Source organism: Ciconia boyciana, chromosome 13 (assembly GCF_034638445.1).
Source record: "Ciconia boyciana chromosome 13, ASM3463844v1, whole genome shotgun sequence".
NCBI lineage: Eukaryota > Metazoa > Chordata > Aves > Ciconiiformes > Ciconiidae > Ciconia > Ciconia boyciana.
Window position 1 is genome coordinate 11,351,065 of NC_132946.1, and position 18,395 is coordinate 11,369,459.

Sequence of the window (18,395 nt, forward strand, 5' to 3'; positions counted from 1 at the left end):
ACAAAAGGGCATGGACCTTGACCACTGCTTTTCCAAAGGCAGTTCATGTAAATGTATTTCTAACATGGCTTTATTTCTTCTGCATTTTCTGTTATTAGAAAGCTAGACAGATTGTCCTCCTCTCCCCTCCTGTTATGAGCCCCCTTGTTAACCTTTGCTGATTTGAAATTTTGTATCTCTGGAGCATTTCACTTGGAGAGAGGAGGACAGTGTGCCAGTGGAGACTTGCTATGTCACATTTATTGTTGATGCACTTTAGAATTGTTGTGCCTCTTCTGTCCCTTTTTGCTCATAAATGCATATTTTCTAGCAGAAAATAAACTACTGCATATGTATCGTGTCTTGGAAATGACCAAAAGAGGGTGGAAAGAATTGCAGAGCACCTCAAATAGTTTGGAAAAGTATGAACCTATCAGTTCCACAGTATCTGTCATCTTTTTTCCAGGACTTTTAAATGCTTCTTAAGAATATAAGAATTAGGAGAAATAAATCTGGGTAGCTGTGCCTCTTCAAAATCAATGCCAATTTTGCATTTGTGCTTCTTAAACCAGGAAGAGAAATGAATGGCATGTTAATTTGCATATCAGGAGGGCCTGAACTGGACAGGGTAAGAATAGACTCCATCAGGAGTTTTGTTATAGTGCTTGCTTTTTTAAATTTTTTTTTTTAATTTAATGCAGATTTGTAATGCTGTTTTGAAGGGCATTTCAAAGCATTTCTTTTTGTGTCATGTTAATATTTCTATATGTTTCAGATGTCATGTTCAAAATCAGTACATCTTCCATCCTTAAAAAACCCGGATGTTATACTTTAGTGAAGATAGAAGAAAAAGTTTCCAGCTCCAGCATACTTGTCACATAGTTTCAACCATCAAATAGTTTCTTTAATTTCTGTTAAGGATTAAGGATTCTGGACAAGCTCAGAAATAAGGTTGTCGACTCTGAAAGCAAGCAACATTTTATAATGAATCCTATTAGATGTGGAAATTTTAATCAGACTTCTGTATTTGTAGAGTTACACCGCACTGTTGCAGTAGTGTTTAACTGGCAGCATTTACTCGTTATGAATCTTAAGAATTTAAAAACAAAGTCTAGAAACATAGCCAAATTTTATGCTCAATTTGAATGACTGAGTTCAAGGGGACAGTTGTGAGCAGCAGATTAATCAGTGCTCACAGCTTAGCACTATCTAGTACTGCCTTAAAAATTAACAAACAGAGCCGTAGACTTATATCATTCAACTGTGGATGTTACAACAATTAGATGATGTATAAATTTTAGTGAAAAAGCTATTTAGAATTGGATGTGCACTTAAACGCAGTTAATAAGTTCAATGAAAAATTTTTTTCACTTCTTTTCTGAAATATCACAATTTCACAATAATTGACGAACTTTCAGATTACTACAATAAATACACAGTGACTACAATAAATAAAGACAAAAAATAAATGTTGTGATACAGGGCTTTTAAAATTAAATAGCCATTTAGGGCTTTGTTTTCTCTTGCACTGTCAATAGTCCTCTGAGGACAAAGATCCCTACTGAGAATAAGTGGCTGTAAGTGTTGGGGAGTTCAATTTTGTCATTCCTCAGGGTATCCTATGGGACTTTACCTGATAAGTAGAAAGATGGGAAGACTTCATGTTTCTAGATGGGCTACTAAGCCATGGTGTGGAAGATAATGTTCCATTTGGTTTCCAGTGATACAGGGTAAAAGAGGGTATGGAGGATTCAGAGAGGTGGAGAATCTAGTATTTTGCTGCATGAATGAAAAAATGTTGGAAAAATAAAGGGTTTGCATTCATCAGGATTTGGATATGTTTCTGGAATAAAGGGAATTTTATTAAAGGGATTTTTATTAAAGGGAAATTTATCCCACAGGAGGGATGATTTTAAATGCAGGACTCAGCTACTGGCACTTGAAGATCATAAATTTTATAAACTGAAAAGTAGAGGAAGTTTTACATGTAAAGAAGAGCAGGTGTTTGGGATGAGAATAGGAATTTAAATAAAATATAATTAATTTAAACTGTATTGTAAAAGGAACAAAAAAAGCAAAAAATCACTACTGTAATATTTAACTATAAAAAAGAGAATAAGGAAAAAAATGAGGAAGCTGGTTAAAAAAACCTAAAAGGGACAGCTAAGATGGTTTGCAGGCATAATAGAGACTGTTTAAAAACTTGGATATTACTCGGAGGAAATGTGTAACTTATTTAAAAAAAACAGAGAGAGAGGAAAAACAAGAGAAGGATGGCTAAGCAGCAAAATAAGGAAAGTTATTAGAAGTAAATAAATACATTTTAAAAAATTAAAGAATTTAAGTCATCTCCAAAGAAGAATAGAGGATCGTACACATTCTGGAGGAAAAAAGTAAAAATACGGTGTTACAGGCCTCTTACAACTTCCAAAAGGCATAAAATCTAATGCTCTCTTTTGTACATGTCAGGAAGAGGCCACTTGCTAAAGTCAGTGGGACAAATAGTCAAGCTGAAGAAGGTCTCTGAATATAAAATAGTAACAGAAAAATGCATATTTTAAAATCTCTGTTCACCATGGTGTTGCTATGGGGTATTCCCTTGCTGGATTATTCCTTGTGGCAAATTAGCAGATTGTCTGTTTTAAATTAAATACCAGTAGAAGATCTTATTGAACAAGTAAAGAATAATCTCCACATGCAGTTCACCAGGAATTCAAAGGTGAAATATCTGAAAACTGACTGATAAATAGCTTCTAGCTTTGTGTCCTGGTTTAACCCCAGTTGGCAACTAAGCACCACGCAGCTGCTTGCTCACTCTCCCCCCTCCCAGGGGGATGGGGGAGAGAATCAGAAAAGCACAAATAAGAAAACTCGTGGCCTGAGATAAGAACAGTTTAATAATTGAAATAATAATATAATATAATAATAATTTCAAAAATTGTAATGAAAAGGAAAATAATGAGAGAGAGAGAGAGGAACAAAACCCAGGGAAAACCAAAAAAACCTAAGTGATACAACCGCTCACCACCCGCTGACCGATGCTCAGCCAGTCCCTGAGCAGCGATCGCTGCCTCTCAGCCAACTCCCCTCAGTTTATACACTGAGCATGCCGTCATATGGTATGGAATAGCCCTTTGGGCAGTTTGGATCAACTATCCTGGCTGTGCCCCCTCCCAGCTTCTTGTGCACCCGGCAGAGCATGGGAAGCTGGAAAGTCCTTGACCAGTGTAAGCACTGCTTAGCAACAAGTAACACATCAGTGTGTTATCAACGTTATTCTTACTAAATCCAAAACGCAGTACTGTATTAGCTACTAGGAAGAAAATTAACTCTATCCCAGCTGAAACCAGGACACTTGGGTACCAGAAGATTTTAAAGTATCTAATTGGACACAATTTTTAAAAGGGTTTAGGGAGGTCTAAAAACCAAGTTGTTAGAAATCATTAGGAAAGGGATGGAAAAACAGAAAATTCTTTTATGCCGTGTATAATCTCTGGCTTATCCGTGTGCAGGTATAGTCCTCTCCAAAGAAATATGTCAGAACTGGAAAGAATACAGGTGAAAAATGAAGGTTTTTCATTTGAGGAGCATATTAGAAATTCTCAGCCTGCAGGAAAGACAACCGAGAGGGGAATACAATAGCAGTCTTCCAAATCATGAAAGACACAGAGATTTTTGACTGTTTCAAAATGCAAATTGGAGCATCCGTTGAAACTACTAGCTTGCTGTTTCAAAACAAGTGCATGACAGTGGTTTTCCCCACAACGTATAATTGAGGTGCAAGATGTCTTGCCACAGAGCTTGTGAATACTGACAGTTTACATGGGTCTAGAAAGTAATTGAGCTAATTAAATTGCAGAAAAATAAATCCAAACATGAAGATGTGACTTCTTTCTCAGGAAATCCCTGGATAGCAATGTTTTGGAAGACAGGCAACTTTTCTGGATAAATATCACTATACCTTTTGTTCATATTTAAGTGTACTGAATAAAATACACTTCATAATTCACCAAAGAATTTTCTGAACTGTTGAAATCAGTATGCCTTGCAGTAACAGTACAGTGGAAGAAACTTGGAGGTCATGGTGTAGGAATTAACTAAACATGAGTTGCCCTTGTAATGCTATGCTAAGAATGACTAATTTAGTCCTAAAATGGAAAGAATAGGTATGATTATCTTTCCTTCCACTAGTGTTTATCTTCTGTGCATGGTAAGCTCATTCTAATGTTTAAGAAGCATATCCTCTCTCTTTATACTTGCTCGGCTTTGTTTTGCTTCAGGTTTGTATCTTGACTACTGTCTTGCCATTCATTAGTGCTGACAGATTACTAGTATAATTAATTTTGCACCTGAGTAGAAAATTAATTAGATGACCAGTTGATGTCCTTATTATGAATTAACAAATCATAAGGATTATTTAGATGTTACTGGATGAAATTATCTGGGCTGTGACACGAGCTCAGACTAGATTGTCATAACAATATCGTCTAGCCAGAACATTAGAACAATTACAGTTATCCACTTTGAGTCCAAAAGAAGCTTCAGAGGTTTATTCTCTTACAAAATTTCTGACGGCTATTACTAAGTGGTAAACTGAATAGTTATAAGCATTAAAGGACCTAGCCACATATGAAGAAACTAATATGTTTTGTACAAAGTAACAGTTAAGAAAGCCTAGTCCTTTAAACAGACAATTTAAATATTAGGTGGCTTTCTAAAATCAGGGTCATGCTGGCAAAAGTCTACTCTTCTCTTATAAACATCCTGTCGTCTCTAGTTAACTAGTTGCTTTCTGATGACTGCTATTTGTGATCTGTGCAGTTTGATACCCGTCTTTTTCATGAATCTTTTTTGTGAGGCAGATGTTGCTCAGTCAGCCTACCATTAGAAAATAATTTCTTGTCTAGTATATTCACAGGGATAAAGACAGAATCCAGATCAGAATAAAAAAAATTTTTTTGCATTTACATTTTACCTCTAGATGGTGATAGTTAGTTGCAGTTTCTTTAGTGCCTGTGAAGCAAGATGATTATTGCAATAATACTATTTTATCATATTTCTCAACTGTAGAGTATCTTGTTATTTTCTGCATACATATGGATTCCACTTTCCTGTGAAGTGTACAGCAAATGCCATTAGTCATGCCTTTTGTTGCTATAATTACCAATGGCTGACGCTTAAGATAATGAAACCGAGATTTTGTGATTCTTAAAGTGGTATCAATATTTAAATGGCTACTTGCAAATCTGCCTTGTTTGCAGAGTAGTAAACATTTTAGGTTATACCAAATAAGATTAAAGATAAACATGCTAATCGGAGAAGACTATTGCTATTTGCATATGAATAGGACCCCCCCTAAGATTATCATCAATAAACATTCTTTTCTTACAACTTTTTTATTCCTTTGACTCTCTTCAGTCTTACTGTTTCATATTGACTGATATCTTTTCTCATAATACTTCTTTTTATATTACTTGAAACGATGTTCTGTTTTTCCTCTCCACTTCTCCAAAGGAAGAGCAGTATACCTTCATATGAAGGACCTATTCACAGCACCTGAGTGCTCCTGCTTAAACAGAGGGAGGAATTTTTCACAGAAACGCAACATAAAAGAGATGGAGGAGAACAGTATCTGATACTCAAGAGTTTTTGAGGGGGAAAGTGCCCAGCAAATTTTTTGGGTGAGAGGTGAAACAGTGAAAGCATAGTCCAGGATCTGCCAGATGTGACTGTTGACCTTTAATTTATACAGGAGCCAGCATAGCCTTAGTATTTCACAGAATCACAGAATCGTTTAGGTTGGAAAAGACCTTTAAGATCATCAAGTCCAACCGTAAACCTAACACTACTAAGACCACCGCTACACCATGTCCCTAAGCACCTCATCCAAACATCTTTTAAATACCTCCAGGGATGGCGACTCTACCACTTCTCTGGGCAGCCTGTTCCAATGCTTGATAACCCTTTCAGTGAAGTAAAATTTCCTAATAACCAGTCTAAACCTCCCCTGGCGCAACTTGAGGCCATTTCCTGTTGTCCTATGGCTTGTTACCTGGGAGAAGAGACCGACCCCCACCTGGCTACAACCTCCTTTCAGGTAATTGTAGAGAGCGATAAGGTCTCCCCTGAGCCTCCTTTTCTCCAGGCTAAACAACCCCAGGTCCCTCAGTCACTCCTCATAAGCCTTGTGCTCATTTCATCAAAGGTAGAAGTCTTAACAATGTAAGACAATGGATCAACAGTTCAAATAGTTGAAAAGTAGGCAACAAATTGCAAAAATTAAACCCAAAGTTGAATTTAATTTCCCTGATATATGAGGAATGGGATTACTTTAGCAGCTGCAGCACTAAGCAGGTAAAAAGGAGAAAGAAATAGTCTTCTAATATTCCATCTCAGAGCAGCTCAGGGCAAGTAAAGAAGAAAATGGCCTAGAATGATTGGGAGAATTTGAGAGAAATATATGGCTCATGCCATTCTGAGAGAGAGTGGTTTGAGGGTGCATAAGCCAAAAAGGTGAGTATCCTACTTCTTCCATAATGGGACCTGAGGATGTGTCAGAGAAGCATAAGAGTAGGTAAAAGAGAAAAATTTTTAAATAGCTGGGATGGAGGGAGTATGCAAAGAAGAGATTAGTCCTTGGAGACTTTTATAATTATTTATCTTTCTAAAGGAAACCATACTACAACTTAATACATTGATGTGCTTATAGAAATGCTAATCTAGATGGAAAAAATACTAGGAAAATAAAAGCAGAATTTAAATTTTCAAATTATTTTATACCTACTACAGAAAGAAGAAAATAATTTATATCCAATAAATATAATAAATAATAGTTATCTTATTTACAAACTGATTGGTGAGAGATCCTCCTTTCCCTGGCTAGAGCACCCAAAATATTCTATTTGGAGAAAAAGCCAGCAGTTCTGTCATTTTACCTGTATTGTCTTCTGCAGAAACTTCTTTCACTGTAGTGGTTGTCATGCATTGCAATGACTGTATCAGTTCAAACTGCATGTTTGTGAAATGTTGTTAATTATTTTGGGGTATTATAAGTAATATTTCACTGTCAAAAGGAGCTAATTATGACATTGAATGAAATCTTCTGTGCTGATTTGATTTGTATTGAAAATGAAAAAGATATTGATTCCATCCAGCAAAAGCGTAGGCATGCTGCTTTTGTTCTTTAGTGTCCAGTCACTTTAGTGCTGTTTTGTTGAATAGAAACAGAACTCTGACTACAGAAACACAGTGAACATAATTCTGCATGTATGTAATTGAGTGGATAGGCCTAAAATGCATGACATTTTTCTGCTTTGAGGTTCATGCTTTGATATGCATTTTCTCATATATTTGACACTGTATTGTTAATTTTTATGAACTAAATATAAAAAAGTTGAAGATTTAACATAACAAAATATATTATAGTATTTGTAGTCTTTGTGCAAGTAGATAAAATGGTCTTATTGAGATAAAAGCTTGTTCACTTTAATTCCTGTTATGTCTCTGTACATAGAAAGGCACACAAAAAGCTGCTCATATCACAGCTGAAATGTTTCATTGTTCCATTTGTTTTTCATTATGCAGAATTTCTTAAATTGGATCATTTTCAAAGAGGGAACTTAACCATAAATGCAGTCCTACAGCTGTGTCAAAATATAACTCGCATTTGTATTCATTTCTCACACTTCAAAGGTAACTGGAGAATTCAGCTTGAATTTATATTCTAAACAGAACCCCATTGTCCTGAAGTAAAGTCAAGAAATGCAACTAGTTCTTCCTTTTCTGCTATATACTTCCCCTTGGGTTCATACCTTTTACTTCTTCTATATGTTTTGAGTGCAGAAATGATTTTGATAAAAGCTTCCCAAATAGATTGAAATACATCACCCCTCTCAGAAAAGCACACAATGAAATAGGAAGAAAAGGTAGTTCCAGTCCCCTGAAAACAATTATTTCTTAAATTGTAAATTTTGATAAAAATCTTTTTAATTTAGTATTCCTGAATATTTAAGATGTACATTAAAGTTGAGTTAGTTTTAAGCATTTTAAAAACTTTGTTATCATTATAAACCAATATTTGAGAAACAGAACAAGTAGTAGTTAGAGAAACTCATCCCAGAACATGTCTGCACCTCTGGTTAAAATGAATGAATTTTCTTCTTTCCACAGAAAGACTACTCAGTCATTTTTTTTAGATTATGTTAGCAATACTCTACAAAAATACTGGCAGTTTTGTTTTATGGAAATATCATGGGTTATAAGATTCGTTTAACCAAATGTTAAGTTAATAATTATTTGGCAGTTGTTGCAGTGAATATTCCAGGCTTTTATATTTCTATAACACCAAACTCAAACGTAGAGAATCAGTAGATAAATTTTATTGACATTAACAAGTTTTGATTTATAGTTCAGAGCACTGAAATTGTTTCTCTTCGGTTTCTTCTCCCCTTTTAATCATAAATTTAACAGACATTCTTAAACAGGTGGGTTTTGGTTTTGTTTTGGTGGGGTTTTTTTGTAGTGGGAAACTTACAGTGGAGGCAGTGAAAACGATAAACTGGATTAGGTAGTTGAGGAGAACTTTTAATGCAGATGAGATCTTGTCTCCTCTTGCTATTTCCAGCAAGAATTCTGTTTTGCTGTTCTAGAATACTATTCAGTCCATCAGTAATTCTGAACTGGACTTTTAGAATTCCCTGTCTTGTGCTTGATGTTCCCTCTCTGTAGGTGTAGCAGAAGAAGATGTCTTTTTATGCTGTTTAACAGATTACTTTTCATAAGAATAAAAAATAAATTATCCTTACTGTTAAGATTGGTAAAAGATAACATGGATCACAGTAGGATTGAAGTATTTTAGAAGATAATTTTAGTAGCTTAGAAGATAATTTGGGGACATTACAAGTGTTGCAGTTTGGACCTGGCATGAAATTATGATTCTTTTATGATTATATAATACAATATATAATTATTTAAATTGACTATTTCAAAGGCAGGAGGTAAAGGAAATGCAAGATTTTGGTAGATTCTGCCTATAAGAAGGGGAAAAGGTGAAATGCTTGCAGTTTGAACTTCATCCATATCATCTCCTTGCATGTTTTTGTTGGCTTTTCTAACCCAACAAAGTGTTAGAACAGGTGTGTCAACATAGGTAGTCGGAGGAGCAGTCTGTTCTATGTAATTTTTTATTTGTTCCAAGCTTACTTTGTCCTGTCTGGCAGGGAAAAAAAAGAGGCAAAGTTAAGCACATAATGTCTCCCTCCCTGTACAATCTCTTCTCCCATCCCCCCCAATGTTCAAATTGCCAGTCTTAGAACACGCATAAAATCCATTTAAGAACTGTCATTCATTCATTGGTTTATCCTGCTGAGTGCTAGCAATATGCTTCTTAAGATCTATATGTTCTGTTAGCATGAACAGGTTTGATTATTAACCTTTTCATCCTTTTTTATCTTAATCTATTCTATCTAAGCAGATATTCCTGTATCTGAAGCAAATACTCTCATCTTACAGAAACATTTTATAGCTTCTTTACCAAGAACGAAACTCTAGCAAAAAATTAAAGCATCTTTACAAGTTCATGTCTACTTTCCTTTTTCTTGCTGTACTGAGTGCTGAAGTGTAAAGGTAAAACTATGGACCAATGGTACTCCAACATTATTTGAAGTGTTATTTAAAAGCAAATGTAAAGAAAACTTTCACCAGTCAAGCTTAGCTGAGTTAACATTTAAAAAATAATGGTGCCAGTTTGCATGCTATGTTTTTGTATTCATGCTGATTGGGTTGTCTTTGCCAAACCAGTTGCTAATTTTTCTTTTTGTTGCCACATGCTTGGGTGTTGATTTGAAAGGCATATTGTAACAAACAAGAGGATCTCCAGAAAACCCTTTTTCATTAGTGAGGGAAACGAAGTTAGAAATACAATGATACAGTAGAAATACAGTAATGCAATAACAATAGTTTTTTCTCTCACCCCCTTTTCTTTTTTGGGACCTCCCCTCCCCCCCCCCCAGTAATGCTTAGTTAGGTGGCAAATGTCACAGTGGCTTCCTTAGTGTAGATCAATCTCTTTTGCATTCCCTATACTGCCCATCTTTTATTTTTTTTTTCATGCTTGTAAGAAAAACTATGACCTTGTCCACCATAGGACTGATTCTTTACAAACTTTCTCAGTATTCGTTATGTCCTTTGAAGTGTTCTGCTGCTGAAATGTTCTGAGTTCTCTTGCATCTTGTGCCATTGAATTTTATATGTGGTTTAGTAGAGTTTGCTCACCTTCCATTAGCATTATTCCCTCCTCTTCTGACATTTTTCTTGCCTCTGGAATGGGACTGACAGGGACTTTAACTTCAGCAGCTTTGTCTTTGTGGAGCTCCTATCCACAGAGTTCTCTGGCTAGAATTCATTTTTCATTATGTATTCAGATCATCCTACCAGGAAATGTGAGCTGTATTTGAAGGGAAGATGCACTTGGGAAGGGAAGGAGTAACTTGGTTTAGGGAAGTTCCTTCCTGATGCTTAATGTGGTATTTCTATAACTGTGAATGTCATTGTAACAGAAGAAGATTCTCTAATATCCCATTCAGTATCTCTTTCTACCTACAGTGCTTGAGAGAGTGCCAAAAAAGTGAATGCTAAATACTCCAATCTATATTTTGCATCCAAAAAGGAAAGCACCCACTTCAGATTTAGGCGGACCTGAAGAACATGTTGATTATAGGCATTTAATCTGTGAAGGTATACTAGAACTGGAGCAAGTTGGAATTTTGGCCTTTGTCCTTTCTTCTCCTCAGGCTTTTATACATAAGTAGTGATGAACTGTGTCAATAGTTACCAGTCTGTTACCAGGATTTGTTAACAGCATTTTTGACTCTGAACTGCTTAAAGATTGCTTAACCTATTAAAGCAACTTTTGGCTCAAAAACCAGTACCATGGGAGTAGGGTTTATTCATTTCAGTATACAGTCATTAAACTAGTGCTTTCAAATCACTTCTCAGAAGTTTTTCGGCATTTAAGTAATATTAAGTTAGCAGGTAGTTGGCTGAAAAACAACATATTAAATTACTGCTGGTTTTGCTATTTCTCTTCAAACCTTTGACTTCAAACATGTTTGTGATGAGAAAATAACAGACTAATTCATTATATATACTTATTAACTGAAATTTTTCATTCAGCTGCTGTAAATCATAGCTACAAAAAGGTTACCAATCAATCTTTACATGGGAGACCCAATTGGAAAGTGCTCCTAAATTACTAGCAAAAGCTACTTAATTCATTTTTTGATATACAAGAGAGTATTAAAGTAAAATCTTTTGTCTACAATCAAATAAGCATTCTAGTGGTGATTTTGATTTGGTCTGTAAATTTTAATTACCTTGAAAATTATTTAATTAGGTTAGGAAGTGGATGATTTCAGGAAAACATGGGCATTTGAAAGGAAGTGAAGTGATTTGCAATTGATTTTTAAATTGATCAGAGAATCAGCCTAAGAGTAGTCCTTTCAACTTTCTATAACATGATCTGAAAATATTGTGCTGTAATTATATGTCATATGTTAAGGTATTTTCAGTAGTAGAAAGTAGTGTTGCTCTAGGGTGCAGCATGATAATTTGTGACAAACATACACAAAAGCGTATTTGGCAGCTACAAATTTCATTGATTTCCTATTAAAAGACCATGAATGAAATTGTGGATACATTGAAGATGATGGGAATAGTCCTAATGACTTTAAAAACTATTTCAAACCATGCATCTCAAGTTGCTTGATTTGGTATTATTTCAAAATTTTGTCTACAAAGATTCATGTTCCCTGTTATTCCTATGCTTAACTTGTATGATCTGTATTTGATTTAAATGAGGATAACTATATGCCTTATATGACTAGACTAGAATAAGTTTATCCAAGCAGTTTTATTTAGGATTTACTTTGTTTGATTTCCCAACTGAATTTGCATTAAGTGTCTTGAAACACCTTGACTTGTGAATAGTATTCCCTGTTGAGATAAAGCTTTAAATGTGTACTACATCATGAACTTTAATATACCTTTCATACTCTATTATATGATTGTCAATAAATTCAGTATGGCACAGGGCTCTAAATGTTGCGTTTTCATTTCTTACTGTCTAAAAGAAATCAATATCTATGTACGTAGAAGAACAGGAAGAAATTCTTTAACAGTTTTATGTAAGAAATTAATCCATGTTTTTGCAGTCCTTAAAAATTTCAATTACAGTGTAGTAGATTCCTTAATTAGTTAACTATGGGTTACAGCTTAACAGGTAATATTGAACTGCATGATTCACCAAATCACATATGCAAAGATAACTGCTTAGTTAAATTAAGATTTCCATATTAAATAACTTGGTTAAGAATAAGTTAAGCCTTTTTGTCATCCATGCACCCTGTAGGGAAGCTGAAACATGAATCTTGGGAATGTATACAAAATTTCAAACAATATGCTAGTTGAAGTGAGAATAGGCAGGGAGAGAAGTTAGAGCTGGGTGAATAAAGAGTATTTAATATAGTTTTTACTACATTAAATGAATTTTATTCAAATCATGCAAAATACTTGCATTTCGTATTTCCCTCCATTTTCCTTTAGAGGTGTATTGAATTGTTGAAACAGATGGCCCTGTAGGTATTTAATTATCTTTATCCTGGCTTTATTTTCAAAATGAAAAAGAAATCTGAATAATTCTTGCAGACTTATTATAGTGGTTCCATCATTACACTATCTGAATTCTTGTTACCAAAACTAGTTGAATTTTTGTTCACATATGTGTTTGTAATTCACACATTACTCTGAATCTCTTGTATTCTTAGATGTGCTAATTTTGGAATTACAGTATTCATTTTTTGTCATCATCATGAAACATGATAAAGTACAATAGTAACCAAAAATATGCTTGTTATTCAATAGAATCCAATATTATGAATATACTAATATTTCCTAGAGTGAAATACTATAATTTGGCAGAAGTTGCTTGGTATCTGCATGGTATATTGTATTTTGTTGCAAGACAGAAGCCTCCAATAAATTTGAGAAACTAGGTGTCTGTAGAGATAAGAGGACTTCTTAAAGACCAAACCAAAGGAAGGCTGCATAAGCTGCTTTTGTGGGAGAAGACATTTACTTGACATCACTGGATCTCTGAAATACCATGAGTCCTTAGTAAAATTTTGGTTTTTCTAAGGACTTGGCAAATCTAGAGGAGAAGGACCTCCTCTAGAGAAGGAGAGGAAACATGTTAATGTTTCAGTCATCAGGAAAAACTACAATTCAGAGTTGGAATCGGGCACATCAAAATCCAAATTTAATTTTTTCCTAGTATTCACAAAAATACAGTTGTTACTGCCCACTCTTCGTGTGATGGTTGTTGGTATTGCTTTTTTACATAAGCATTCTCCTGATACTTGCCTTACAACTTACTAAATTACTGGGTTTTCTTGGAGAAGCAAGGCAGTGCAGTGTCATCAGTACTATTCCAGCTTAATTTGTGATGCAAAATACTGAAATTATGAACACACACCTGAGACTGCATGAGCTACAGATTCTACAGAAGCAGCTAAGGAAAAGGTCACTCTGGATGTTGAGTTTTGATGCTTGGTTTATAGTTTTTGACTTGTGCTATTTCAGCATTCTTTCAAACTGTGGGTTCATTTCTGTAGAGGAAAGGTTATTCCCTAGTAATGAATGAAATCTCAGCTTTATGTAAGTATATTTCACTTCTGCATGAAATTTTGCTAGAGAACGTGAATATTTAGCATGTAATTGGTAATATGCTCATGAAATAATTGAGTGGCAAACAAAAACAGAATCACAAACACTACAGCTGTGTTCAATTATACTTAATGTCCTATACAAGCAGAAAGAATGAACTGTGTTTATTTTCCAAACAATGAAATTTCTAGTTTAGTTTTCAGTGTAATTTTTTTTAGGAAGTAAATTAAGTTTCATACTTTGGATAAAATTATGTTTTGCAATTCTGATGCTACAAAGCTAATTTACAGAGTTGAAAAACTGTGTTGAGTTCATAGAAATCAATTTTATAGTGGTATTAAATTATTTTTTCCTTTGGTTGCTAGCTAGTAGAATATGCTGGAAACCATAGTAACAAAAAGTGCTACCATGGTTGCCCCAGAGTCACGTTAAAATGAGCAAGCTATGTTTGTCTTGATTAATGTAATAAAAAGAGAGGAAACGAGAAGGAGAGGGAAGAAGGGAGAGAATAAGATTAATGACCTGTAGAACAGAAACAGCAAATATACAGTCAGAGATGTATCTATGGATAAGTGATCCTGGAACGTCTGGTACTATTGCATCATGAATGTGAAGGTGTTAAGCCGTGAAGCTTTAAAGAGTAAAGGAGATACATTAGTTCAATGGTTTGTCTTTAAATTATTTCCTTCCATGTCTGTATTTTGCAGGTTTACATTAGGATAAAGGATGATGAATGGAATGTTTATCGAAGATATGCGGAGTTCAGAAGCTTGCATCATAAATTACAGAATAAATACCAGCAAGTGAGGACTTTTAACTTTCCACCAAAAAAGGCCATTGGAAACAAGGTACTTAAAAAAACCTCATAGTATCAGTAAGAGATGGGGGAGAAAACCTTTCCTATCCACACACACACACACAAAAAGAGGTGACTATCATAAATATTTTTTACACCTGCTAGACAGAACCTGCTATTTTTATACAGACTTTGCCCTCATCAGCTGCAGATTCACTGATAATATAGTTAATGCATTGATTTTTCCACTCACTGAAAATAAAACTGTTTTTATTAAATGAAGTATTGATAACATACATGGTAGACAAGTGCACAAACCCCCCAAAACTCTACTGGACAGCTGTATATGAAATATGTAATCTCTACTCTTTTCTTCTCAATAAATGCCAGCAATTAACACTGGTCAGTAATTCATTAAATGTTTCTTTAAATTTTAAAAAGTATCAGTCTAAATTCCTTAAATTTCCTGTGCTGTTCACCAGTTGTTTTAAGTTCATTGAACCAGCTTTTTAGAGGCATTTGGGTGCTTAATTCCCATAATCTGTGTCTTTGTCTTAGCTCTCCCATTTTAAAATGGGAATTTCTGTGTTTTCCTATCATATACGGATTTTGCAACAAATACAGCAAATATTGTAGTAGGTATGTAGTAAATATATAGTATCATGTAGTTTAATCCTTAATCACCAAAACCTTAAAATGTTCAAGAGCTTAAATACACATTGCAATATACATCACAAATGCAGTAAGGATTGAGAAGAGACGTAATCGAAGTAATTTTTCTTTACAGTGTAGGAATGATCTGAAAAATTTATTTAACTATCACAAAATCATGCTTATGAATGAAAATGTCTGTACTAAACCACTGGGTGCTTAAATCAGCATTCCTAATGTTAATCAAATTTATTAGCTTTTATATGGGATTTCCTCCTTTTTACTTTTTTTTTGCCGTAGTATCACTGAGTTCTTGTATCAAATATCTAAGAAGCACCAACCATAGTGATCAGTGTAGTCATCAAAAGAAAGCTGACATAATGACTAAAATACTCAAAGATCTTCATGACTTTTTTTTTGCCCTAAGACCATATTGATACATGTATCAGTAAAATGCCAAAATAATTCTAATTGTATCTGTTGCAATTTTGTCTATGATAGAAAAAATCATCATTGCTAATTTGCATGAAGTAATAAAAAATTTCAAAAAAATAGAAAAAATAATATTTATAAATTCCTTAATGGCATTCAGATGTCAGTGAATGTGGATTGTGAATGTTTAAAGGTAGTAACTCTGATCTGACTTCAAATGATTTCCCAAGTGTTCCATAAAAATGAGTAGGTAAGCTTGGCACATGTGATATGAAATGAGTAGTAATGCACATAATCTGGAATAAGTGGTGCTGATATAAATATATATGGAATTTATCAGTAAAATCTGTAGGTCTGTGTGCTTGGCATAATGTCCAGAGTTAATGTAGCTGTTCATTGCTTACTAACCTAGAAGATGAAAGTACTTATGCGAGCTTTTCTGCTTTTTTTCATCTATTAGAAGATCATGCATTTTTCATTTCATTTTTAGTGGATAGTTTTGTAATAGAAACAATGTATTTTCTTTTTTGTTACGTAACTAATTCTCCTTTTTTGAAGTGATGGAGTATCAGCCACTTCAGTAAATTATGAAAGCCTTCTTGTAAGCTTTTTTAAATAGTCTTTCATCCTTAATTACTTTAAATACTAATTGAATTACAACTTCGGTTGCACAATTGATGCATACAAAATTATCAGTTGAGCAACTCATTAAAAATTTTGCATCACTTATTCTTTCAGTGCTTTAGCTTTGAGCCAAAATTCTACCTTAATCATGCATAAACAAACAATCACTTTCCTGTCATATTAGATCTCAGAAAAAGTATCTTTTCTTTACAGTAAGAAATGGGTCCCATCCATTGCACTCCTGAAAGACTCCTATGATGAGACATAAGCCAGTTGTGTAATTGGAACTGATTAGTAATTATACTTCTGCCTACCTGCTGTAAATAGCTTGCAAGTCACAAAGTGGCGCTTTCATATCAGCTTTGCAAGAGTTTACCTCAGTTTATCACACAAGAGCTTATTTCCACAGCACATTGTGTAGGCAAATTTTTATCCTATTATAGTGGTGCTATTTTCTGTACCATGTCATAGTATGTATTGCATTTAGAAATATTGCATGGTTTTGTGCAGTATGGTGGATCATGCTTCAGGAACAATTACCCTATAGATCCAGCAGAATTAGTAGCCCCTTGGAACACATTGCACTGTGTGACTGACTGAGACGGGTTAATGGCCTTGAGATGGCCCTCCTTTCTATGACAGAGCAAGTTGAAGTAAATAGAAGGTTTAAAAATTCAGTGTAAAATTAATTAATTCATGTGGGAATATCTGTCTTGGAATTCTGTAGAACTTTCAGTTTAGGATGACGGATTTGTGCAGGATGTTATACATGCAAATGTTTGGTAATAAGCATTAGAAGAGATATTGTCAGTACTACTTTTTCCAATACTGCTTTTTTAACTTTAGTGGCTACCAAAGCATGTTCCCTGTTAGATAAGCTGTTAGATCTCAATGGAAAATTTTTCTCTCTGATATTAGTTATACTGTTTTTAATAGAATTGCAGCTGTCTTCTCATTTCTAGATTAATCAATACAATCTTAAATTAGTGTCTAAAGAGCAGTTTCAGTAGCTAAATTCTGCTAACAAAAGTATCTCTATTCAGTTGATGTCAATCTATGGTTTTCATATCCTTTACAAATCCTCAGTGTTATTAGGTGCCCAAATAACATATTGGTAAAACATAGTCCTCCATGTGGAAATGGCTAAAAATGACTATTTTACAGGTTTTGGAAAATGGTGTTGTGTGCTTTTATATCCTTCAGGTCTGTACCTGAATGATGTTATTCATTGCATATCTTCAATACACTGTGTTTGGTACTGCAAGGCTAATTAAGGTGATAAGCTTATTCTAAATGTTAGTGGCATTGAAAGAGGGTTTTGCTGTAATTGATACCTCCCTTGATACCAGCACTAAATTTGGTGTTCAGTTATGTGTCTCAGATTGAGGGAACCTCCAAGACCACAAGAGGACACCATGTTCTACAGAATGACCTAGAACCACTACTGCAGAGTCACAAAATGCTATCCACTGTTTTGCTATTGCAAAATATTAGAGCTCTGAGGAGGGAACTTGACTAGAAGAGAGTAATGTAGAAAAAACTATGGAGATCTATTAAGTTTCATGCATAATTTTCCTGCTTATTGCAACAGCAATCAGGGAGATCAGGTTCAAATGCAAAGTTGCAGAGTTTGACACAGGCAAGATGCAAAAAGAAAGCAGAATTTCAGCTGAATGAGGATTTTAAAAGATAAGAAAATCAAGTATTTATTATTGCGTATATATTGTCATCGAGTAGCAGTGAAATCTGAAAATATTTAACAATTGTAAAACAATAGATTAAGAATTGAATATTTATATTAATTCTAATTATTAAGTTTTTAATGTATTTTTGCCTTTCACTTGTTTGCCTTAAGTTGGGACAACTTACCTTAACAGTTCATGTTCATGATCTTTCAACAAATTATGTATGTAGCATTAGAAACTGCTTTAATGCTTGAGGAAACATACATTTAATAGACAGAAAACCAATTAGTAGAAAATTAACAGAGAAGAGGAGAGAATACTGCTTTGGACAAGTAACCTTTTTTCAATTACAAAGAAGAGTGTGTATTTGCCTTTCAGGTTGGTAACCTTATTTTCAGTGTTACCAGTTTAAACATTTGAATATAGTAAGTTAGAACTAATGTAAAGCAATGAAAAGAATAATTTGATTTATAAACGTTGCTTTGAATCAAGTCAGAAAGATAATTTAA

At 34.3% G+C, this 18,395-nt stretch overlaps 1 protein-coding gene across 4 annotated transcripts in view; it reads left to right on the top strand.

The window, feature by feature from the left end:
• SNX29 (sorting nexin 29) overlaps positions 1–18,395 on the top strand; it is a 145,872-nt gene that overhangs the window by 73,869 nt on the left and 53,608 nt on the right. For all 4 annotated transcript variants that reach the window (XM_072878059.1, XM_072878057.1, XM_072878058.1 and 1 more), the window contains one exon: positions 14,406–14,546. In XM_072878059.1, coding sequence (XP_072734160.1) covers positions 14,406–14,546 — 141 coding nt within the window. The remainder of the gene's footprint in view (positions 1–14,405; positions 14,547–18,395) is intronic.